The 25886-nt window shown below is 40.4% G+C and overlaps 2 protein-coding genes across 2 annotated transcripts; both read left to right on the forward strand.

Annotated features, from left to right (window-relative positions):
- Nucleotides 1-6986: 6986 nt before the first annotated feature.
- nfe2l3 (nfe2 like bZIP transcription factor 3) lies at nt 6987-15854 on the forward strand. Its single transcript, XM_060857399.1, is given in 11 exon segments — nt 6987-7148; nt 8107-8296; nt 8460-8801; nt 8857-8920; nt 9683-9805; nt 9807-9855; nt 14635-15028; nt 15031-15060; nt 15063-15556; nt 15559-15637; nt 15640-15854. Coding segments are annotated over 11 exon segments (2142 nt in total).
- Nucleotides 15855-20601: 4747 nt separating this feature from the next.
- On the forward strand, nt 20602-24471 carry cbx3a (chromobox homolog 3a (HP1 gamma homolog, Drosophila)). The gene is made up of 5 exons (XM_060857212.1): nt 20602-20753; nt 21519-21658; nt 22415-22583; nt 22656-22750; nt 23989-24471. Exons 2-5 carry the CDS (start codon nt 21525-21527, stop codon nt 24113-24115), a joined length of 525 nt encoding a protein of 174 aa, XP_060713195.1. The 5' UTR covers nt 20602-20753; nt 21519-21524; the 3' UTR covers nt 24116-24471.
- The last annotated feature ends 1415 nt before the right edge of the window (nt 24472-25886 follow it).

Consider the following 25886-nt stretch of genomic DNA (forward strand, 5'->3'; position numbering starts at 1 on the left):
GATGTACGAGATGAGCTTGAAATGTTTCCCAGGGTAGGGTATTCAGGCCGACCACATTTTCTAGTGCTTCTTGCACTGCCGCTGGCATGCATCTTTTTAGCATCATTTTGAACAAGCCTTGGTTTGTCTCATTCAGGTTCCAGGCTGTACCCGTCTCTTCTAGCCATTTGGTCTGGAAGTTCTGGATGAACTTTAAGGCATTTTCTTCTTCGCCCATTGTTGTGGCTTCCAGTTTACCTGGGTCCATCTTGGTGGGGTACATTCTTCAAACTTTGTTATCCATTTCTGCCCTCCCTGGCATATGTCTGGGAGTTGGTTTGCTAACCCAGTCATGTCCATAAATGACCAGGGCACATAACGCACTTCTCCTCCCTTTGCTATTAAGGGACACTGGCTCACTTCCGGTTCTTCCATCACAGTGGCTGGTAGGTCTTCTTCTGTCCCATATCTTCGTGGTGCCCTTACCGGTCTACCTGACTTTCTCTGTTGTGGACTCTCCGGCTTCTCTTGTTGACCTTTCCGGCGTCCACTACTGGGCCAGTTACTCTCCCAGCGTCTGTGATTCTCTTTCTTTTCCAGTTCGGTTAGGTTGTCATCTTCTCGTTGAATTGCTTCTTCTATTTGTCGCATTCTTTTTTCCATTTCTGCAGAACTTTTCTCCAGTGTCCTTTTAGCATATGCATCGATTTCCTCAGTGTGTTTCAGTTGTTGTTCCAGTCGGTTGAGTGACTTTACCAGTTCTTCCTGCATCTGTTGATCTTCTTTTCTTCTCAATGCTGTGGCTTCTGGCTCTATGTACAGTGTCCCCTTCACTCTTCTTTCAACAAGTCCATTTGCATTTCTTGTGTCATTGTTATCTGGTGCTGTCCTGATTCTGGTGCTTTCCTCTTCTGATATTTCTCTCCATTGTCCTTGTTCTGCGGAGTGTTCTTCATCTCGGGTGTTGTTAGCTTGACATTCTTCTTCCATCTCGCTTTCCTCTGGTGCCGAGGGTGTGCTGGTGGAGAGACCTATTTCTTTCAGATAATTGTTGCTTTCTTCTCTTAGTCCATCCAGCTGCAGCTTTCTTTTAGCTGTTATGGGTGCATCTTGATCTTCTGTTATACTGTCCTGATGACCTGTTGATTCCACTCCGTCTACGTCTCTGGACAGCTTAACTCTTCCAGTTATTGTTCCTTCAATTTTCGTCCATTTCTCATCGTTTTCTTGCACCACCATTTGTGTTACACCTGGTTATCGCTTCCTGTGTGTTTGCAGTCCACGATGTGTCATATAGGGTGGGAGCTTTTCCTCACTGCACCCGTCTCCTTCTTGTCGTCTCTTTTCTTCCTCTTCTTCCTTCTGTATCACTTTCTGTATTTCTTCTTCTCTTCTTTCTATTTCTCTGCCTTCTTCTTCAAACCAGCTAAGTATTTCTAGCCTCTTTATCCTTTTTCCTCTCGTCTTATCATCTTCTTTCCCTACTTTCCAATGTCGCAACATTTCTTTCACTTTTTCACACCTTTTTAGCCTAAATGTCCCTTCCTTCGGCCATTGCAACACTCCCTGTGTCCTGTCATGCCATTTCATCATACACTTTTTAATGTACTTTTCATCTGTTTTGTGTTTAGCAATCACCACATCCGCCGGTGTTGGCTGACTTGTTGTTATTACTTTCCCCATGACGCACCCTTGTCGCGCTCTGTGGGCGCTGCTTCTTTCTCCTAAGTTCTGGTTGTGTCTTGACCAAACCAAATGTACGTTTATCTGCTTGACAGTTATCGCTGGTCTGACTGGTTTCTTCCTCCTATATACCTCCGATAATGTGTTTATCTTATCTATCAATGATGATACTGCCAATCCTCTCTCCCAATTCACACTCCTTAACTCTACAGTAACTATTGCTGTAAGCCCTGAGCAGTAGTTGTTTTGGATAGGTCGAGCTTGATTGAAATCTATCGCAGGCTCGTCTTCTTCACTGTCTGGATCCTTTATAAAATCAAACAAAGGGATGGTGGCCTTAGTAGCACTAGGATCTTCCACTAGTCTCCGTAATATGGGACTTAGGAGTGTGGGTTCCCAAAGTTTTTTGAACGTTTGCGTCCAATCAATCTCAGGAAACTCAACCTGTAAATTCAACAAGTTATTCCACTTAGTCAGATACCACAATTTAGCAGCAATTAATTCTCTCGACTGCCACCTTTCAACTCCACACTTATCTTTAAATGTGCGCTCGTCCCAAAAGTGTGTTCTTATGCCTTTCGTTTCTATAAGTATATCTTGTGGTGCCATTAACTATTCAACTTGTCCGACACAAGACTCTCAACCACCAGAGGGATCTTCTAACACGTCGGCCTTCGATGTAATACTGGGTGATTATTAAGTCACGACCTGGATTGGTAAGGAGTAGTAACACTAGTGGGCTGTCGGCCGATACCGTCAATATTCTTGGGGGGACCTGGCTTCTATATTCTTCCTCAAATCTCAAAAAACTTGGGTATAATGCTAAAACGGTGTACCACCATGTAGTCATACGTAAGCGACTTGATTATTCTATGTTCAATGTGGGTCCAGTTTTAACCCTACGTTTTATTTTGGAGTATTACCTCAGGGGTTCTTCTTCTGGTTCAATGATGCTTTCAACGTATCTTATCACTAGTCTATATTGATTGTGGGATCTAATTAATCTGTATCTTATGAGGTGTAGCTTATCGCCTTCTAGTCTGTTCTCTGTTAAATCATAAGATGGGTTTTCTAACAACAGCTGCACAATTGGATGATTAGGAGCTACTGTGCGACAAATTTCTGAGGCTATGCTAACGTTATTGCCTTCTTCGATGCCTACACAGCAGGGAACCAACATGTGGAGCGTCATTCGGGGCTATTTTTACTTTGTCTTAGTCCTATTAAATGTATTTTACAGTAGTATAACACTTATCTTTGTTTAATCTCTATATTATTTTCACTTTTCCTGCAATCTATTACTGGGGCTCTTTCGGAGTCCCTCTGCTCAGATTACTGAGCACTTAAATGAGCTGTAAGCCACTATATGCAAATTAAGGGCTATTTCTATGGCAGTCCACAGTCCACAGTCCACATACATCAACAGTCAGCCTAGTAATACATCAACAGTTATAAAAGCAAATACGACAGTTAGTGAATAAGACTAATTCCTACACACACTGAGAAACGCACTGGTAATACACTAAATCCTACAAACCTGATCACAAATCAGCTTAGCCATACAAAATCACACAGCAGGGAAATCAACTTTTTGTCATAGGAATCACATACAGCAGGGAAATCAGCTTTTTGTCACAAAGCATGAAAATTAGCTTTTTTGTCATAGAAAATTACACACAGCAATCACACATGGCCACACAAACCCACTCTTATCACATATACATACACACAGTAATGCAGATCTGCCTTTGACACATAAAACCACACATACAGCAATGCAAAGCAACTTCAGCTTCTTTTTCACACGTAAAAATCATACACAATGCAAAGCAACTTCAGCTTCTTTTTCACACGTAAAAATCATACACATCAATGGAATTCCACTTCAGCGCTTTTCTCACAAGCTTCTAACACAATATCCTCACACCGATCTGACCAAGCAGCCCTGTGCCCTTCACAGCGGTATCTCAGATCCTTCCGACCATGCAGCCCTGGGGCAGCTGTTTATACAGAGAAACAAACACTTAAATTGCTGTCTCACTTGACAGCCCGCAATGAGCCTTTTCACTTACTCCTTTCTGCTCACCTTTGCTCTTTCTTTTCCCTGTATAAAGACAATGAATCTACTTTTCTCCTCTATTCACCTTTGTGCTGCAACATACCCCAGCGGTATCTCGGGAAATTTTTAACTTACACTATCTGCCCGTTCAGACCTGTCTTTACTCAAAGACAGCGGTAGCCGCAGATGAAACAATAACCTTCATGTGCACAAACATTTATTACCCGCGGTCTCACATACACTTTTTACCAATCAATGTTTGCAAACTTCACATAATCTCTCCCAAATCCAGTCTTTATATCTTTCATGAAAACGAGCAATGTTTTTTGGTTTTATGAGTCAATTACAACTTTTAGTAAGATCTTTTGGATTTCAATAATCAAGGATTTCTTGTTAACAATCCTTTGGATTTTCTATAAGTCAATCAAACTTTAATAAATCCTTTGGATCTTTATAAAATCGAACTGCTTACTAGGTTCTTTTTAGGAGAGTCACGGAGCTGATCCGTCCCAGAAATGGGGCCGCTCCGGCCGTACAGACCACACAAGACTATAGCAGATACTTTGATCTAACAGGCGTTCTGCTTACCTTTTTCTATGATGGCCAAAGTTGTCTGGTCTGGACGGCGGCGCTATGGCTCCCCACGTCCGGTGTTCGGGGGTCCCCGTGGACCCTCCTGGCTGGCTCGCCAAAACAATGTAGGAGAAAACCGACTCCAACCTACATTGGCCCAGGCCAGCTCCTGCAATCTGACTATAAGTTTAAACAACTGTTCTAAGTAAAAATTCAAAGAAGAAATGATCAGCCAAACTCACGAAGACTGGATTCAGTTGAGGTAGGTTTATTGACAGTCGTATAGACAGCGATTAACCAGCTGGTACCAGGGATACAAGTTTGTCCAGTAGACGATACTTGCACCAAAGCACTGCTGATTGCAACAAGCTTATATACAGTTCTGACATGCCCCCCCCTTTTGCCATACCCCCTTCGTTATCCAATCATAATTCCGCTCACGTACACAGTTTCGCCCGCTTCAGAAATTACCATTATTTCCACATTGGAAAGTTTTGCCCGTGCTTTAGGCCCTCTCAATTTTCCATTATTTTCCATCCGGAGGGCCCCGGTCTCATGGACTTTGGACCTACGTCATCAGGCCATGGAGTTTATAAGTTGGTTTCATGTGCTTTTTGACTTATTCTCTTTTTCTGGGGTCTTCTTCAACACAACTCAACATAACACACTTATTCATGGGTATGTATGGATTTTCCTTGTACTCTAGCACTTTTTCTCTTCTATATGATTAAAACCTGTTCTTCTACTGTTCAGTCTCTGTGAATATGGTGTGCAGTGGTCATTGGTTTACTCATTACCCCAATGGCCATGTATTGCATATGCTTACTAAGGCCCTGTTTGTGGTGTGTTCTAGCTTCAATCTCTGCATGGGTCGCACACCTTCTGGATGAAACCGACCCTTCCACACCTTCACCTACTGCTGATCTTTTTACTGAGGTCATTACTCATTATATCCAGGATATGGAGAGTCGTGGTCAACCCAGCGACACGTCTGCTGTTAAGGGGGTTGATGTCTCAACACAGACTGCTACAGTTGTTACCAAGTCTACTCAGACTCTTCCCCCTCCATCTACACATACTCAGGCTACTCAAGCTCCATGGCGTGTCAATAAAAGGACTCAACACCCTCCTCGCTATGCTGTCAAACCTTTTTATGTTAAGAAGTGACTCCTTATGATTTTGCATTTCTTTATTAAAACCCTTCTGCTCAGTTTTTCCTTAATGCTGTGTGCGCGTGTCTTTTCTGCCTGTGTGTGTGTGAGTTGGTTTCTGTGTATTCTTAGCCTATAGGGGTGGTTAATCAATCACTGACCTCGACGACCTGCTTGCTTCCTGACCTATGCACAGTATAACACTTGACTCTTGATGTACGTTTTTCTCATCTCATCTTTCCCCTGGGCCGTGGTGTATCTTTATCTTATAAAAATCCCACAGAGATGCCCACAGAGAGAAAACCTCGACCATGCTACATTGTACATATGAATCACATCAGGTAAATGAAGTGTATTTTCTTGAGTTATGTGTAAGTGGCACAGTATATTCTTTCCTCTTTGATACAGGAGCTACAATGTCAGTAATGGGGAAGCAATATGAGGGTCCTCTCTCGGGGGATCCGTTAGCTCTGTGGGAATAGAAGGGGTCACAAAAGGAACCGATTTCACAGATTTGTTTATGTGTCAGAGTGTCCCTTTAATCTTTTGGGGAGGGATCTCATGAGCAGGCTACACGTTTCTATTAGCTTCTCTGGCTCTAAACTTTCTGTCATTTCTGTTCCTGAGTCTGCTCCACTGTCACATTTATCTGATATGATGTTTAATGACTGTTTTCTCTCTACCACACAGAAATCACCATCCCCATCTTTTGCTTTACTAGACACTCTACCGCCCTCATTGTGGGCTGATCATAAGAATGACTTGGGTCTCGTGCAATGTACACCCTATGAGGCTAAGTTAAAACATTTAGACCCTGTGTTTGTTAAGCAATATCCTTTGTCTGAAGCTAAATTGCAGGGTGTGTGTAAGTTCATACAACACTCCTGTCAATCCGGTCCCTAAACCGGATGGGTCCTGGCGCTTCACACAAGATTTGAGGAAAATAAATGACAACATTATCCCTGTGGCACCTGTTGTGCCAGATGTGGCCTCAATTCTCACCTCAATTCCATGTGAACATACTTTCTTTTCTGTTATTGACTGATGTTCTGCCTTTTTCAGTGTTCCTGTCAAAGAGCATACGCAGCCTCTCTTTGCCTTCACACACAGGGTGCGGCAGTAAACATGGACACGCCTGCTACAAGGGTATATTGATTCTCCGGCAGTGTTGTAAGGGATGCATTATGTGATCTTGTTCTCCCCACTGGTTCTGTTGTCTTACAGTATGCAGATGAGCCCTTAGTCTCGGCAGCCTCTGAAAAACTCTGTGAACAAGCCTCCCTCTGCCTCCTGCACCATCTAGATTCAAAAGGATTCAAGGTTTCTGTCTGCCCACGGTGAAGTATCTGGGGTTTGAGCTCTCACAAGGCAGTAAAAAACTCTCTCAAGACCGTATACAGGTAATCCTCAACACATGGCATCCTGACGCAAAACATGCTCTCATGTCTTTCCTGGGACTGATAAACTACTGCCATCAATGGATACCTGACTGTTCTTACTATGACAAATGCCTCCGGTCCGCAATCTCCCACAAGGACCCAATGCAACGTCTGCTAACTTGGACTCCTGAAAGGCTTGAAGCGTATGAGGCTCTGTGGACGGCTCTATGTTCCGCTCCTGCTCTGGGGCTCCCGAACTATGCGAAAGAGTTCCATCTCTATGCCTGCAAGCATGAGGGCACTGCCTCTGCTGTCTTGGCCCAGGTGCATGGGGGGGCATGAGACTATGCGCATTCCTGTCTAAAACACGATACTGTTGCCCAGGGCTTACCAGCGTGTCTCCGGGCTGTGGCCGCCTGTGCTGTGATGGTACAAGATGCTGAGAAAATTGTTCTGTCTCATCCCCTGATCTTACATTCACTACATCAGGTAAAACAGGTCCTTCAGAACTTACAGACTCAACATACGACGGCACAGAGGAGGTCAGGTTATGAAACTATCTTATGTTCAACCAGTAATCTAGAAATTAAAGCCACCTCCTCATTAGATACGTTAGGTCACGCTCTTGCACGTTTACTTAGAACTCAGGATGCCACACTGCACGACACTCCGCATGATTGCTGTGCTGAAATTATTCACTCTACTAGCATTCTCCCTGATTTAGAATCCACTCCATTAAATACAGGCGATTTGCTATTTGTTGATGGCTCTTGTTCAAAGCCACATTATGGTCACTTTCTGTGTGGATGTTCTGTGTGTGCTCTGCCTTGTTGTTGTTGAAGCTTATTCTTTACTTTTTATGTCTGCTCAGGCAGCTTAACCTTTTGCTCTAACTCGCGCGTGTATTCTCTCTGAGGGTAAGGATGTGACAATTTACACTGATTCACGTTATGCTTTTGGCGTCGTCCATGATTTCGGACGAATTTGGCAAACACGTGGCTTTTGCTCTGCAGAGAGGAAACTTATTTCCCACTCTTCGCTGGTGCAGGTTGTGCGTAAGTTTCACGGTGTTACACATCGCGCCCAAAGAGGGGTATGGGAAGATATGAATAAACTCTTTTGTGTAGCTAATTTGAAAGGTACAATAGACTCATTTTTATCTAGATGTCTGACCTGTGCTCAAAATAATCCTACTAAAAGCACAGCTAAACATGAAAATCTTCCAATACCAACTGCACCATTTTCTGAATGGCAAATTGATTTTACACATATGCCACCACAGGGGCCTTTCAAATATCGCCTGGTGATGGTAGATAAGTTCTCAAGGTGGGTAGAGGCTTTTTCCTGTCAGCGTGAAAATTCTAAGGTTGTTACACGTATTCTGGCCAAAGAAATCCTGCCAATCCTGCCACACGCTTTTGACTCAGATAAAGGAACGCCATTTACTTCTAAAAAACACAAGATCTGTGTAAGTACCTGTCTCTGTCATGGTGTTTTCATATTCCTTATCATCCCCAATCCTCAGGGATAGTGGAAAGAACTAATCGAATAATTAAGGATAAGTTGACTAAAGCTATGCAGGCGACGGGTAGCAAAAATGGGGTTGACTTGTTACCCGCTGTTCTAGAGAATGAGAAATTCCTTACAATTCCTATTTCAACATCCTGTTCAAAACACAATTAATAGAGATGAACGGTGGGCCAAGTTCAGCTTTCGTACAGAACCCATTTCACTATTACCGGGACATCGCGGCTGGTCATCACATGTACCCCAAATTACCCTAACTGGAAGATTATTTTACAACCCGGAGGCTTCTGCATGAAGTGCATGCTCTCGGCTCACGGTTCGATTCGCCACGTGACGGTGCATGGCTTCTGCACCTGGTGCCTAACTGCGTGGAACCGGAGGAACCTCCGGACAGTAACGGGTATGTGGGCGATGAAGACTCGACTGATGAAACTACAACCTTAGACAAATGTATTATTGCTAAACGCAAATGAACGCACTTAATATTAAATGTTGTCCAAGTTAGCAGCTGATGATAAGATGACGAACATGATGATGATGATGATGATGTCCCGGGACACAGGATATGTGTAACAACAGTAGATAGAACATTGCTCTCAAGTTTTGAAGACAGGCAAGAGTGACATTTTCAGCCATTTTTAGTGTCATGATTGAGGACAATGTCCCGTTCAGAGACAAGCTGTTTCGTGTTGAGATTTTGTTCAAACCGACCATCGAAAATAACCTCCATAATGCATGTTTTTTTTTTTATTGTTTGTTGCTTTAAATCTTACCCAGACACAATAGTGCTATTTTCTGATTGGCTATTGTGTAGCCTCTTTTTTTGATTGGCTGATAAGTGTCAGGCTCGACTAAGAACTCCAGGGGAGACGTGCTTGATACCTGCCTGGTTCCATAGAGACAGCGGTGCGGACTGATACATTTTGGGCGCTGCGGCATATTAAATATATGATACATTTTTTTGTGTGAGAAATACAATGTGTGGTGGGAGAACGTGACAAAAGACTAAAATGCGTGACTGTCACTCTCAATGCGTGACACTTGACAGCCCTGAGATAGAGAGTGCAAGCTCTGGTTAGATCAGTGTGATTTCAGTGAATTTTAGTAGTTTATTGTTGGTTAATGAATGCAAAATATCCTCATGGGAGTTGTTGGACAATATCACTTTCACTTTGAATGTCTGGAGGCTTGATAAAAAAAAAATTATAAAAAAAACGTTGTCTAGATAGCGCATAGTATATCTATAACTCTAGTACCAGGACCTGCACATTTGTTAGATGTTGTTATTTCTTAATATTTATAAGAACTTTTTTTGTTAACTTTATTGTCAGTGAGTATGAGGATATCATGAGCTCTCTCTTGTTGAAACAGCTTCAAGAGCCCCAAAGTATTAATTTATATGTACTTTTCCAGGAGACAATTTTAGCACAAACAGATGAGGGACTTGTAAAAGAAAATGGATGGAATCAATCTTGACTCAGCAACCCAACTAATTCAAAGCTCAGTATTGGAACAAGAGGGAAACTAAAATTATTATGATTATTATTATTATTATTATCATTATCATTATTATTATTAGTGTTATTATTATTCTTATTATCATTATTATTATTATTATTATCATCATCATTATTATTATTATCGCTATTGTTATTATTATTATTATTATTATTATTATTATTATTACAAGTTATATTATATGTTTAATATGTTTACTGTTCATGTACCTACAAATTATTTTAATAATGGTATTGTCAGCGATGCGGGGATAAAAACAGACCTAAATGCAGGATAGTGTAAAATAAACTGCATTTATTAATTAAAAAACACAAAACATGGGCAAAGTCCTGACAAGAGACAAGACCAAGAACGACAGAAGGATAAGGATTCCGCACCACCATAGGCAACGCGGCACGGTTAAATACAATCAACACATAAGGAACTGGTATGCAGAGACGGGGAGGAGTAAACAAGGGCAGGGCAGACACGTGACCAAAATGGCCAAAGGTCCGGGCTGGATCCTGACAGGTATGTTGTATGTGTAATGTACTTTTGAAAGGTTCTGTTAAGTGGCACTGTTCAACACCAGAATGAGGGGGAAATAGAAGTCCACCCTCAATGGCCAAACACATGGTCAACAGCCATAGTTGTAAAACTTTTTATTTTACTTAAAAAGCTATGTGAACCAGAGTGTGCAGACTCAAATGAATAAATCAGTTCAATAGCTCAGTTCAGTCCTGCACATGGGATATTGTACTTGAAGTAATTTATACTGACGTACGTGTCCCTTAGTGACACATTTTTGGATTGCCCGCTCTCCTACTAAGAGATGTGTCCTAGTTTGCACGGGTTATCAACTACCAAAGTTGAACGCAGGTGTCCTTCGAAGCCCCTTCAAGTTCTTCTACCTACAGTAATCTATTGTTTGAATCTTTAGATGAAGGAGTCAGACTTAGACCTTCTTGTCTTTTCAGGATCCTCACAATGGGAGGCCTTGTTTTTATTAAAAGTAGTGTAATACAAATAGATGTGTGTAATATATGTAAAATAAAATAAAATAAAATTACAAATAAAATCTCCTTCAAATAAACAGTATTAGAATAAGTAAAAGTAATTCAAATTCAAAGACAATAACAAACCAATTTTTCTGATGCACACAGAGTATAACATGCACTAAGCCTGCCTACACTAGAATGCACACACAATGTAATTCGAGACAAGCTTTTATACATTTTCAAGCCCTTTACCAATACGCCATTCCCATCGACTCCAAAACCAATATCCTTTTCCTTTCCTCTCTCATAAAATCAACATCCTCCACCATCCCTCAGAGTCGGTGACCCCATGGTCAGCAACCGATAAAAAAGCACAAGCTTGCAATATCATCTCACTAACTAAGTCCTTCACCCACGCACGCTGTGGTTTCCCTTTAAGGGTTACAGATATTCATCAGCGACATTGTCAGCGGTATCCTATGCGCATTGAGAGTTGACTTTTTAAGAGAGCCTTCATATACAGTACAGTAGCATATTCAGCACATATTACCTTTTAACAAAATAAGCAATATTATTGTGTACATATTTTGAAAGCAGAGAGAAATTTTTTTTTAAAAAACCTTAATTACTTTAATATTCTTGATCTTGATCCATTCTTCATTTCTGTCTCGGTACAGAGTCTGATATTTTTTCATCCATTGATTTCTTCAAGCTTCATATTTGTCAGGACTTTGCACGGACTTTGGCCATGTGCCTTTTGTTTATGTTCTGTGTTCACGTGTCTGCCCCGCCCTTGTCTTTTCCTCCCCGCCTCTGCACACCTGTCCCGCATGTCCGATTAATCATTTGTACTATTTAGTTGAGCCGCGTTGCCTTGAGCAGCGCGGAATCCTCTGTTGTCTTTTGTTGTTGTCGTCCTGTCTTCATCTGGTTTGTCTTTGTCCTGTTTAGTGTTTTTTAAGTTAATAAATCCTGTTTTTGTTAAGCTGTCCTGCATTTGGGTCCGTTTTTACCCCCGCGTTACTGACAATATTCTTTAATTCATTCACTAGTTGTTTTATTTCTTCTGCTGCTTGTTCTGTTCTCTTCTTTTTTTCTTCCTTTGTCTTTGTCGCTTTCTGGTATTTGTAGCCTGAATCTCACTTTTCTTTTGTATGGGAATATGAGAGCAGGGTTTTGAAGTTGGATAGCATTGGTAAGGTTGCTTTATTGAGCTTGAAGTTAACCATTCATTTCCTTAATCATCCATTTTACCTACTCCTAAAGGTCCCATTCTTACAACATACAACTTTAAGTGTCCAGTTGAGACAATTCTGTACAATGATTTTACTTATTTGTTTGATCAAGTATGGTGAATAAAGGCATTGATGCCTTTTGATTGTTGTTGTTAATAACAGTGTTGTAATGTAATGGAGTACAAATACTTCATTACTGTACTTAAGTAGAAATGTCACGTATCTGTACTTTACTTTGCTATTTAAATTTATGTCAACTTTCACTTTTACTCCACTACATTTCCTAGATAAAATATCTACTTTTACTCCGCTATTTTCCACTAAGCTTCTTCGTGACTCGTTACTACAAAATAAAATCAGAAGAAATGTGTGCGACTGCAATAAGGGAGGTTTGGCGAAGCACTGCTCCTAGATTGCATTACGCTCCCCAAAGATGGCAACCAAAAGCAGTGAAATTTCACTATTCTTATTACCAGAATTGTAGCACAAAGAAAATAAAATGCAAACTATCCATTCGAAACTAAACAAAAATAACATTTATTGATTTGTCTTGTGAATATTTTTTTTATTAATGACTGCATTCATTGGACACACTGTTTGTAGAGAATGCACACATACATGAACTGATCTGATTCAAGACCGGCATCATTACATCATGAATAAAATTTTGGTGAGCCAAACATTGGTGCACAGATCGGGCAATTATGTACGCACATGTACGAGATGGTACGCATATAGATCTCATCGACCCGAACAACTTTCGCATTCTAAACTATGAGCTCCACCCAACAGGAAGTCGGCCATTTTGGATTGTTTTATAAGTGCATGCGGTGAACTTTTAAATACTCCTCCTAGGGAATTCATGCGATCGACATCAAACGTGGTGAACATGATGCCGAGACATTGCATTTGCTAAATTGCGAAGGGATTTTCGATATCTCGAACGGTGCAGCCATGGTGAGGCGCCAAATTTATGGCGAATTCAGAGAAACAGGAAGTGTCTAATATCTAAAGCAAAAAATGTCTTATTGGGATGACACGTGGTGTGTATGTTCGGCCAAGGATTCAGATCGCATCGATGTGCCTATTGTGAATCTCGGACATAGCGCCACCAACAGGCGCCAGGAAGTGTGTCAGTCACAACAGTTGCATGTGGTGAACTTTTAAATACTCCTCCTAGGGAATTCATGCGATTGACATCAAACATGGTGAACATGATGCCGAGACATTGTACTTGCTAAATCGCGAAGGGATTTTTGATATCTCAAACGGTGTTGCCATGGCGAGGCGACTAATTATGGCGAATTCAGAGAAACAGAAAGTGTCTAATATCTAAAGCAAAAAATGTCTTATTGTGATGACACGCGGTGTGTCAGGCCAAGGATTCCGATGTTCGGCCAAGGATTCCGATCGCATCGATGTGCTTATTGTGAGTCCCGGGTATAGCGCCAAATGGGTCAGTAACAACATAAAATTGTCCACTGATATTTACCCAATTGATGCACTTGCCCACCGTGCATTGTTTTCTGGAAGGCACCGTATAGCGATAAAAAAACGTACGAAAGCCCGCCATCGCTGCTTGCAGCTATATTTATTATTATTTTTTGTTTCCTACACATTGGCCAATTGGGGTCCCTTAACATGCTCGAAAACTCTTGAAATTTGGCACACACGTCAGAGTCGTGCGACACCAGGCTCGGGCAATGGCTGGAATACTCTGTAGTGCCCCCTGTAATGCAAAAACAAACATTGGTGCACAGATCGGGCAATTATGTACGCACATGTATGAGAGTTGGTACGCATATAGATCTCATCAACCCGAACAACTTTCGCGCTCTTAACTATTATATTTTTGACAGCTGCATGCGGTAAACTTTTAAATACTCCCCCTAGGGGATTCATGCAATTGAGACCAGACTTGGCCACCATGACGCAGAGATATTGGAGATGCGAAATTGCAAACGGATTTTTGATATCTCAAACACCGTTGCCATGGCATTGTGTCAAAGTTTACTTTTATTTCAGGCATATTTAAGGCTTTTGGCGTGCTTAGATTAACTTGAAATATGACACATACATCACATCAAGTTCTAAGCTGTTTAGTGCACATCTAGATGGAACTATTAGGACACAAAGGATGAAGTTGTGATCCTTCATCTTGTATTCACCTTTTACAGACACAGAACAGTTTTTAAATTTTATACAGAATTGTGTAAAAAAACCCAAAACATCCAGCGAGTAACACAATAGGTTAGTTCTCTCTGACCTCTATAAATTCAGGATAATAGACCGACTTATTTGAACTTGTAAGAAGTCTATAGTAACTGAGATAATTACAAAAAACAGGCACAATGCAATCAAGAATCCACTAATCTATCCAGACTATATTTGACCAAAAGAGTACAGCAGTAGCTAAAGAAAACATGACAATGGCTGGTCATCTAGTTATCTGATAAATTCCAACTCTTTGGTCAAGTGTTGAGCCATTTTGTTGAATAATGGGATTGTGAATTAATGTGTAGTTTAAACTTTATTCTTTTCACACACCCACAGGATTTTGAGTCTTTATTTGCACAGCATGTGCCTGACATGGACCCCATCAACTACAATGCCAGCCCTCAAGATCCCATGGTTAGCAGTAATGGTGACTGCAGACCAAACCCATTTAGAGGTGGAACATATGCCACACCACACCACATGCCTCTCTTCAGCCTAGAATCTATTAACTCATACAATAGAGATACACCTTCAACAGCTGTCAGTGCTCTGGCTTTACCCCCTTTCTCCTCATTAAGAAATAACTTTCATGGAACCTCATACTCCACAGCTGGGTATTTGCATGAGGCTGTGTTTGAACAGATAGACTTGTTGGGTCTGGAGGGCCTGGGTAGTGTGGATGAAGAGGTAATAAATGGAATTTATGGCAGTTTGGATACTCCATGGCTGGAGGAAGTGGCCTGTCACTGGAGACCAATTCCAGAACCCTTCCTCAGCCTCCATGTCCTCTAGAGATTCGTTTTGCAAGGATGGAGCCATGGGCTACAGTACTGAATTAGAATACTTTTTAGGTTACGGTGGAGCTTGTGCATCATCATGCTATGATTGGCCACAGGTAAGCATTAACAACATCTGGCATGACCACAACTATGTGGCCCGGTCACCTGATGACCATAACCCACGAAACTAGACCCAAACTCAAGCTATAAAATAAGAAGTAATGAATGAGAATGAACCTGGAGTGGAAGAGCCAGGCTGGGATGAACAGCGTCTGCAGGCTCTTGGTTTTCCATTTTCTGCCCCTGAAATTGTTAACATGCCAGTGGAAGACTTCCTGGAGCTGCTGGAAGGGAGGAGTCTATCCACATCAGAGGTCATGCTACTGCGGGATGTACGCAGACATGGGAAAAAAAAATTAGCTGCAAAAAACTGCAGGAAAGGGAAGCTGTCTGCCATCTTGGGCGTACAGGCTGAGGCTGGAGAGACTTAGTGTCTCAGTGTGATTCCCTTCTGCGTGAGAGAAAATGTACCACCAAGTCTCTGCCAGTTACAGCTGAATGTTTCATGTTGTACTTGTTCAGCTAAGGGATGAACATGGACAGTCCCTCAACCAAGAGCGATACACACCTGACTGTGGTACAAACGGACGAATAGTGGTCCGACCACGAACAAACGCTGTGAGAATGATCACAACAAGGACCAAAACAACAAATATTGAGAAGGATAAAAAAACGTTAACAACCATTTTGATTTACATTTTGATTGTGTTTGTATAATGTACTGAATGTGCATATTTTTCCTTAAGGGCTACTTGATCTAGGGATACTAAAGTTTTCCCCTTTTAAATATTTAAATAAGACATGATGATAAAACTACACTATAATGGCTAAATGGTATGTAGCAAAAGCACTGGGTATGTATAGACATATTTTAAAAGTGACAGTGATCAGATAATGATTAATAGTGATCAGACTCAACAGCTTGCTATGCAATTGCTATGCTGTATTTAAAATGACATTTTACATGAAAACTATTTCAGATTCAACATTTGAATTTCAGAATTAATGGCATGCTCATAAAGTGAGATTCTTGCTTGCCTTTATAAAAAATTGATTAATTAATAATAAATAATTTTTTTAGATATAATACAATGCCAAAGTGAACACCTTTAAGAAGGCATTCATTCATTTTCTACCGCTTATCTGAACTACCTCGGGTCACGGGGAGCCTGTGCCTATCTTAGGCGTCATCGGGCATCAAGGCAGGATACACCCTGGATGGAGTGCCAACCCATCGAAGGGCACACACACACACACGTTCACTCACGCAATCACACACTGTGGACAATTTTCCAGAGATGCCAATCAACCTACCATGCATGTCTTTGGACCGGGGGAGGAAACCGGCGTACCCGGAGGAAACCCCCGAGGTACGGGGAGAACATGCAAACTCCACACACACAAGGTGGAGGGGGGAATCGAACCCCCAGACCTGAGGTGTTAGGTGAACATGCTAACCACTAAGCCACCATGCCCCCCACCATTAAGACATGATTTAACAAAATCAAACTAATAGTTATTATCGGAAAAATATATACAGTATATTTTCATTCATACCCAGCTTACAAGATCTGTTTATTTTCACCAATTCTAGTTACCCTGGGGAATAAATGTGAGCAGGGGCGATTCTAGAATTTTCATTTTAGGGGGGCTCAGCCCCCAGGGTAGGGTTGTATACTATTAACCTTATTGCAATCCACTATTCCATTGTATTCCCTGTATTTCACTGTAAAAAAATGAAAAATTTAGATGTGACCAGTCACTAGAAAATTTTGAGTTGTTAATGTAGTTTTTTTACAATGAAGATTTTTTTTGTGGGAAGAAAAAACAATTATCACACTGTGATAAGGGCTGAAGTTGAACGCAGCGAAGACGCATTGGATGAGAAACCGAACTGTGTATTGGTCCAGTAAACTGCAATTACAAGAACTGCACCGATGCAGATGTCATATCATAGCAATCCATCAATAAAAGCAAAGGGCCTAGTGACGCCCCTGAATGTGAGGTTGCAATGATCAGATTGTTCAAAAATGAAACTCATTATTGTATTTGACAATATGTAGAGTCTTTGTTCTCCACCATGTATTTGATGTTGTTTTTTTTAAACTGTTGTCACTTTCATGAAGAGAACACATTCTCACTCACTCTCATTCATTTTCTACCGCTAATCCGAACTACCTCGGGTCACGGGGAGACTGCGCCTATCTCAGGCGTCATAGGGCATCAAGGCAGGATACACCCTGGACGGAGTGAAAACCCATCACAGGGCACACACACACTCTCATTCACTCACGCAATCACACACTAAGGACAATTTTTCCAGAGATGTCAATCAACCTACCATGCATGTCTTTGGACCGGGGGAGGAAACCGGAGTACCCGAAGGAAACCCAGAGGCACAGGGAGAACATGCAAACTCCACACACACAAGGAGGAGGCAGGAATCGAACCCCCAACCCTAGAGGTGTGAGGCGAACGTGCTAACCACTAAGCCACCGTGCCCATGAAGAGAACTGTACCTATCAAATTTGTTATATATGCTACACCAGTTGTTGCAGCAACAAATGCCAGATTTTAAGTTCAGCACTGAAAAAACTATTCCCTATTGTCTGATTATTTGCAGATGTCTGGTAATTGTTCCACATTTGTGAGGATGTGATGGTCCAGCGGTCAAGGCACTGGGTTCCTAATCAGAAGGTCAGGGTTCAAGCCCACAAGCTGCTGAGACATCTACGTTGTGTCGTTGAGCAAGGCCCACCTGCTCATGCGGGGGGCCGCATGATGGCTGACCCTGCACTCTGCACTCTGTCCCCAGGCTCATAATAGCCTGGGATATGCGAAATCAATACTTAGCCGTATGTCACGTCACTTTAGTACAACAGCAGTTGATAGCAGAAGCATTGGGGGAACTTTGCATTGTGAATTTGCCAACAACCTTCACATGGCAGGGCTACAGATATTAAAGATAATGAGTGTAATGACACTTTTGCAGTAGCCACACACTACCTTTGAACAAAACGTTCTTGGTTCTTTGGTTTTAACAATTGGGCCATCCCTTGCTTATTTTGAGTGTACAGTGTGACTCGATATATCGTTCTTAATTTAAAAATACTGGTGCAAAATCAGACTGAATTGGCTGACTATAGATTAATTTGGTTGAAAGAGCCTAGGCCGTGTTCATTGACTGGAGAGGAGACATTAGAGTTGAAGAAAGACAGGAGAAAGGGGTTTTGGGGGAATTGTTCAGGAGTATGGCTGAATCATTGCTAATTACTAATTGTCATACACTGGACAGGCCAATCAGTGGCTGCTCTGAAGGATGCTGTAGAAGATGCAGACTGGGACATGTACAGCTTTGATGACTTCATGTTAACATGTTTAGCAGGATTGTGGGATTTAAAAATAACAACATCTGAACATTTCCCTACCAGAGGCCGTGGGTAGATAAAACCATCTTTGATGCTCTGAGATCCTTCTCTGCTCCCTACAGCACTTGCAACTGGAAATGTGAATCATGTAGTGGAAATTTTAAATATCATGTGTGTTTATATATAATGTTATGTGCTTTTACAGTATTCTGTGTGAAAGATTAGGGAGAAAGAACAAGAGGCCCTTGTTCCAACTGATAACATTGTACGTGCTAGAAAAATGGGAACAATAGGGGAGTATGTGTACATGTGCTCGATAAAAGCTGAAAATGGAATCCATACACTGTATGGAAGACGCCATTTTGCTACAGCCAAATAAAATTCTTTCTTTACTTCTTTGCTTTTTCTACCACCTCTGAGTCTGAATGTATTTTATACATCTAGATCAAAACTGTTTTGTGGCACAGACTGAGAACAATCATGGACTATAAAACATCCTCCAGAATAGTGAATGCAGACATAAATCTAGCAAACAAGCTAAATGCCAATTATGCTTGCTTGTAGCACTTACAGCACTCACGAGCTCATCCACTACCTCAACTGGACTTTTGCATAGCTCACTTTGAACATTTGCACAGCTCACAGAAAGCACTATGACTGCACACCCATTGCACACACTTTAAAGCTGCATGCTAGGGCACTTATATATTACCATGCATGCAGCTGCTATGCAGGCAGAATTATTCACATACAAGACACACTTCTCCACCCTCAGGAGTCTTGGAATTTATGAAGCAACAGAGGAAGGTTTTGCTTCCTACCTGAAAGGTTGCTCATATCAGGTAACATGGAGGGGAGTAACATCTGCTCCATGCAGACTCTCCACTGGTGTCCCACAAGGCTCAGTACTTGGTCCTCTCCTTTTCTACATCTATACTCACTCTCTTGATGACCTTCTATCCTCACATAGGTTCTCTTACCACTTCTTATTCATCTTCAGGTGAGGATCTCACTATATCCCTGCACAACTCTCTGATCTTTGAAATTTGGTTACATAAACAAAGTATTTAAAATGGGAAAATGATTTCTTGAATCCTAATGAGCTCTGTAGTAGAACTGAACACACACACATCATATATATGGTGTGTGTGTCTGTGTGTCTGTCTGTCTGTGTGTGTGTGTGACTGTGTGTGAAACATAACTAATTATAAACACACTAATATTATATAAGACTTTATTAAGAAACAACAAAGCCAAGACATCTGAATCTACCCAGTAATGAACCATCCTTGATTAAAATATATATATATATATATATATATATATATATATATATATATATATATATATATATATATATATATATATATATATACGTGTATATATATATATATGTATATAATATTTTTATATTGCTTATTTTATTTTATTAAATGGTGATTACCACTTCAGATAAGCAGTAGAAAATGAGTGAGAGAGTGAGTGAGTGAGTGAGTGATTACCACTTAAACCTGTTTATCAAACTTTTATATGGTAAATACCACTTTTTTGTAAAAAATTATTTTAATTAAATTTATCAGACAATGTCATGTTTCATGTTAATTTTACATTCTTTTATCGACATTTATGAACAAGATCATCTTATTTGATTTCTAACATACACAAACATATTGCACACGGTTGTTTTCCAGCACAAAAGTTACAAACCGCGTACATAGTCATTCTACAAGGCTGTTAATGTGTTTAATTCTATTGAAATCACTGAAATGCTTATATTCAGATCAGTTATTGTAAACAAAGTTTGGCAAGTAAGACACGTGGGGTCTCACATTTAGAGGTAGGGGACCAGAAACACCCGATAAAGATCAAAATCAACAGAAATACAATTAAACATATGATAAAAATAATAGATCTAAAGTGACATGTTTTTTTAGCAAATAAAACGAGATCTAGAGGAAGGGGCACTTTGTGGATTGAAATATCGACTAATTTTTATTATTTTTTTTAAATATCGACTAATTAAACTGGGTGGTGAGCAAATGTTTACGACACAATCTTGGTCGAAATTCATTGGCCTTACGTGATGACGCAGGCGCGTATCCTTGCGGTGGCGCGCACGTTTCTAAGCGGGTTCATAGTGATAAGCAGTGCAGGGATCTGCTTGTGTTTGAGTCGCTGCTGAGCGAAAGATTGTGAGAAGTTTCCAGATCGCGTTGTTTTTTGGAGTTGCTTTTTAAATCAGCTTAACGTAAGTGATTTTTAGGAGTGGTGTATATTGTAAATATATTTCGTTCTAATAAGAATTTGTTGTTCTTTTCAGCGTATTTTTCTTGCTCCTCCTCTTTTGTTCGTGTTTTCGCGCCCACGAGGCCCAGCCTGGGGTGTGTGTGTTGTGTTGGTACACTATCACTGACCCGTTACAGTGTGTGTGTGTGTGTGTGAGACACTATCACTGACCCCTTACTGTGTTCACGGGTGTTTATCTTTCACAGCCATTCTTGTTGATCATAGAGCAGCTACTTTAAACTATACAGTGCTTCGTGTCTCGACTGTGTTCATGTGATTTTATATGGAAACTCTGTGTTTAAAAGCTACAGTGTTATAAAGATTATGCGATTTGCTCTTTAACGACACAGTGAGCTGAATGTTTTAACTTGGTTAGCTTAGCTGTTGGTTTGTAAAGCGTGTGAGCGGCTGCAATTAATGTACGACTGACTAGTTATATTCTCTCTAAATACACACGAGCTACTCAGTACTGCAGCTACTCAGCACTGCTTGTGTATTCATCGTCATTACAGTTGTGTTGCTTCTTGCCTGGATTCAGGGTTTTATGACTCAACCCCGGCCCAAGCACACAGTAATGATGTGTTTATAACGACACGGATACATGTGTGTGCTGTATTAATGAGGCCTGCACACGAGTTTCATATTAGCCACAAAGCTAAAGTGGGTTATCCGATAAAACAGTGCGTGTCAGAGTGTGTACATGACCAGCTATAACGTGCTTTTTCAGCTAGTTATGGGTAAGAAACAGACCGGAAAGTCCAGAAAGGAGGTTGAGGAGCCTGAGGAGTTTGTGGTGGAGAAGGTGATGGACCAGCGGCTGGTCAACGGGAAGGTGGAGTTTTTCCTCAAGTGGAAAGGATTTCCAGAGTGAGTATTAATAACACGGAGAAAACATTGTCGGATTATTCATTATATTATAACCTATCCAAACAGATTGTGTTCGTAAACCTTAATTAGAACCCAGCAAATCGCCAATAGTCTGAGAAGCTTGTAATTTGTCGGAACCTCCGCAGATGTGGGCGTGTGACGTCATCACCGCGCGCATTCAGGCCTCATTCACATGCGTCGCACATGAGTGCAGCTATCATTAGAAAGTCATTTCATGTGTCTCCACTGGTAGGAGATTAAAATATCCTGTAGTACTTCTGAAAAAATAAAATCTCCATAAGCTGCATTGTCATTTTGTAAAAGGGCCGCAGCAAAAGTAAGCATTTTTGGCCACAAGAATCACAAAAAAGCTCTGTGTCCCCAAGTAGGGACTGTTAATTTACATGTTTGTATTTATTTTTTTTTTGACCCATTTCTAATCCATTTTTACTCAGAATGTAGTCAAGAACAACCTGAGTATCTGTTTCACTATATTCAGAGTGAGTTGAAGAATGTGTGATTTTTAAAGTTTAAACCATTCCAACAGTGTGGCACAAAGCTGCAGCTTTACACGTACCAAAACACGGAGTGTGTACAGCATTGCTCAGAGTCAACACCCTTACAGTATTTTGCCACTTATTTATACAGACATGCTTTCTCTGACTGAAAAAAGTCTCTCAAATTAACAGTGGGTACATATGTCACCCCGTCTTACTTGTGCTTTTCTCTAACAAATCACTTCAATATTTTCTACAGTACTGATAACACTTGGGAGCCTGAAGAAAATCTTGATTGCCCAGAGTTAATTTCTGCCTTCTTGGAGTCACAAAAAGGTGTGGTTGAGAACCCTGACTCTAACAAGAGGAAGTCCTCCACAGATGAGCCAGAGACTGAGGAGAGCAAGGCCAAGAGGAAGAAAGAGTTGGTGAGTGTATGACTGATGTGAGTTACATGTTGCTGAAAGGCATTATTAAACTTGCTGTATACTTCTAAACAGAATGAAAAACCAAGGGGGTTTGCAAGGAATTTGGAACCGGAGCGGATCATAGGGGCAACAGATAGCAGTGGAGAACTGATGTTTCTCATGAAATGGTGAGAGAACCTGATTATTCTTGTTAATTTTGTATACCAAGCAAAATATGTGGTGTTGGGCTGGCAGGCAAAATTGACCAAATTAAATGTGAAAATGAAGGTGCTATGTATGAGGCCATTTAGTGCCTGGCTGCAGTACAGCTTTTAACCCTACCTATTCCCATGTTGGAGAATGGGACCAAGCCAAATTTACGTTACATCCAAACACATTTTCATTAATGGTGTTCTATTGTTTTTTCAGAAATTAGAGAGAGAAATGTGTATACCCTTTTGTTTCCTACAAAAATTCGTGTAAACTTCACATGTATTGAGTGTACGTGTTTAAAAGGGTTTTTTTTTTTGTTTTTTTTACACCCGTTAATTTACATTTGCATTCGTTTTATTAAGCTAGCCCTATCCACTGTCAGCTAGTTATGAGTGCCTCAATCAGTCAAGACTCAGGCTTTAAAGTATTTTCCTCTCAACTGTAAAATCATTACTTGTGCAAACTATGATGCAACTTAGCATTTCTGTAAATTAATTAACAACTAAAGTTGTACTGTTGCATATTTGGTGCATCATTTTAAGTTGCACTTGGGTAACAGCTCTTGATGTTTTCACTGCTGTCATGAACGAGCAGAGCTCTCTACAGTGTAGACTCTGGCTCCAGTTTTAACCTACTGAGCAAACCCTTTCAAAATGGTCATCTTGTGACCCAAAAGGATTCCAGACTGTACAGTGGAAGTAAATGGCGCCATATTGTCCACTTGTGTAACTCCCTGGAAATGTACTGTTGACCTCCTGTGGCATTATTCATGGTTCCCATGATGTTTGCCTTAGGTCTATGCGTTAGCACTGTTGTCAGTGTAGTGGGACATTTAACCCCCTCTATACAGCAGTTTGATGTCTACTTTTCTGTTCTGGTAACTTTATGTGAACTAAGCATGGGTTCTGTCAGTAGAAATGTTGACAATTCCTTAGTGTCATCTAAATGTAAACCATACAGCAGCAAATATTTGAACATTTGATCTTAAGGAAAGGTCAGTGCTGTGTAGAGCTATGGTTATTATAGACTGCATACAAAACATATGCATGTCTTGCCCTTTGGCAAGTGAAGACAAGACTGGACAGATGGTTCTATATATCTGTACTTATTAATCAAAACTTTAAAAAGAAATTAACACTCTGTCGTCTGTTACCCCCACCCCCAAATTATATATGCATTATATATAATATATAAATATATATTCTGTTTGTAGGAAGGATTCAGATGAGGCAGACTTGGTGCCAGCAAAAGAGGCCAATACACACTGCCCACAGGTGGTCATTGCTTTTTATGAAGAGAGGCTAACCTGGCACTCATGTCCAGAGGATGAACAGCACTAGTATTTTACAAAAGATCTTATAACTATCATAAACCTAAAGCTCTGTATAAGCCATCATATGCAGTCTGTGGCCAGAATGCTTTTTTGTTTTGTGCTTCACTATGGACAGCATGACTGTTTTTACTGTCTGCGTTGGACATAGAGACCAGGGAGACAAAAGGATTTTAAGCTGAAAATGACGATTGTTTTGTTTGATACATTTGTTTATAGACTTCAGTTTGCCCATTTCCATTCTCTTCTTATAATTCTATTGTGTTGGGTTCATGTTTGGCCTGACTGAATAGTTCTGCTGTATATTTTCTGTAAATATTTTTTCAGAATACAGAAAAGGTTCAATTAAAGGTGCCTTTCTTTTAACCAGCAGTTGTCTCTGTGTACTTTGGTATGTCATTCAGTTACAAAGGTATAAATGAACTTCACCTGAACTATAACACATTTCTGGAGTCTGAAAGCTCTTTTGTATAGTGGTGTGAGGCTGACAAATATGATTGGTTCAACCAGACTTTGATTGGACCTCAAAGCTTCTGCTGCAGGGCAGCACTTCCATGGCTGAAAATCTTGAGAGGTGCTTTATTTGCAGGTACTGCTATATGATGCATGAATCCAGGTTACTATTAAAAAACCACATGAGCCTAATGCATATCCCCTTTTTGCTAACTCAAAACTACAGGAATGATATGTGAATGCAAACCAGCAAATATGAGCCCTAGATAATTTGTCCTGAATATAGATTTTAGATTTCAGACAAATGTAAAAATGTTCCTAACGTAAATGTCTTGACTTTTGCTGTCTTGATGTATAAAGCTTGTGGGCATTCACACCCCAAGTACATCTCACATAGTTCACTAAAAACATGAAACTAACATCATGATGCAAAGTTTTTTTTTTTTTTTTTTTTTTTTTTTTTTTTTTTTTTTTTTTTTTTTCTCCTCTCTCATCTTACAAAATTTACAGATCTATAGAATACAAATTTTTCACATACAGGATTTTATGTAGCAAATTGTGAATAGTATACACTCCATAATCCTCCTTCCACTTCCTTTACAATGTTTTGTGGGAATTAAAAACTGGAAATAAAGACAACACCTGGTGAAAATTTCAGATTAATAAAGAAACTGGTGGCTGGGCCCTGGCTGGGGCTGCTCAGGTTTACTGCGTGGATAATGGCCAGAATAAAAAGGTGGGATGCAGTAGATTGGACAAGGAGGAGAGGTAGAGGGTGTAGAAGCATGAAGATGCTCCCACAGTGCTGTTATTTCAAGCTATACTTGCCAACAGACGACGGAAACCTTATGCTGTGTCTGAATGACCGTGCTTACGGGAAAGGCAAGACCCAGAAGCAGAAGCTGCAAAAGAGCAGACAATATATGAAGTTTAAAATGAATACAGAATAAAAGGACATTTAGGCACAAGATTATAAGTAAACACAGTTTATATCCTCTATAGAAATAAAAAGACTATGTAATGTACTGGAACACACAAGAACGCACTTCAGTTGAAAGTTAAAGACAAGAAGAGTGTGTTTTCACTCATTAGCCAAAAATCTGAAAATAATGGGAATTAAAAATGTTGGTAAAATCTAAAACTTGAACTTTTGCAGGGGATTCAGAAAAATATGGGAGGAGCATCAACAATATAGTATATAATTGTATACTAGATCATTCTGTATAGTCCTGATGAACTGATCTCAGGATGCTTCCTGGTTTTAATAAACTGTTCTTGCTTTTCTCATTCACAGCTTTTGTAAATATTATTTTTTGTCTTAAGTGTTT

The sequence above is a fragment of the Tachysurus vachellii genome, chromosome 21, assembly GCF_030014155.1.
Source record: "Tachysurus vachellii isolate PV-2020 chromosome 21, HZAU_Pvac_v1, whole genome shotgun sequence".
Taxonomy (NCBI): domain Eukaryota; kingdom Metazoa; phylum Chordata; class Actinopteri; order Siluriformes; family Bagridae; genus Tachysurus; species Tachysurus vachellii.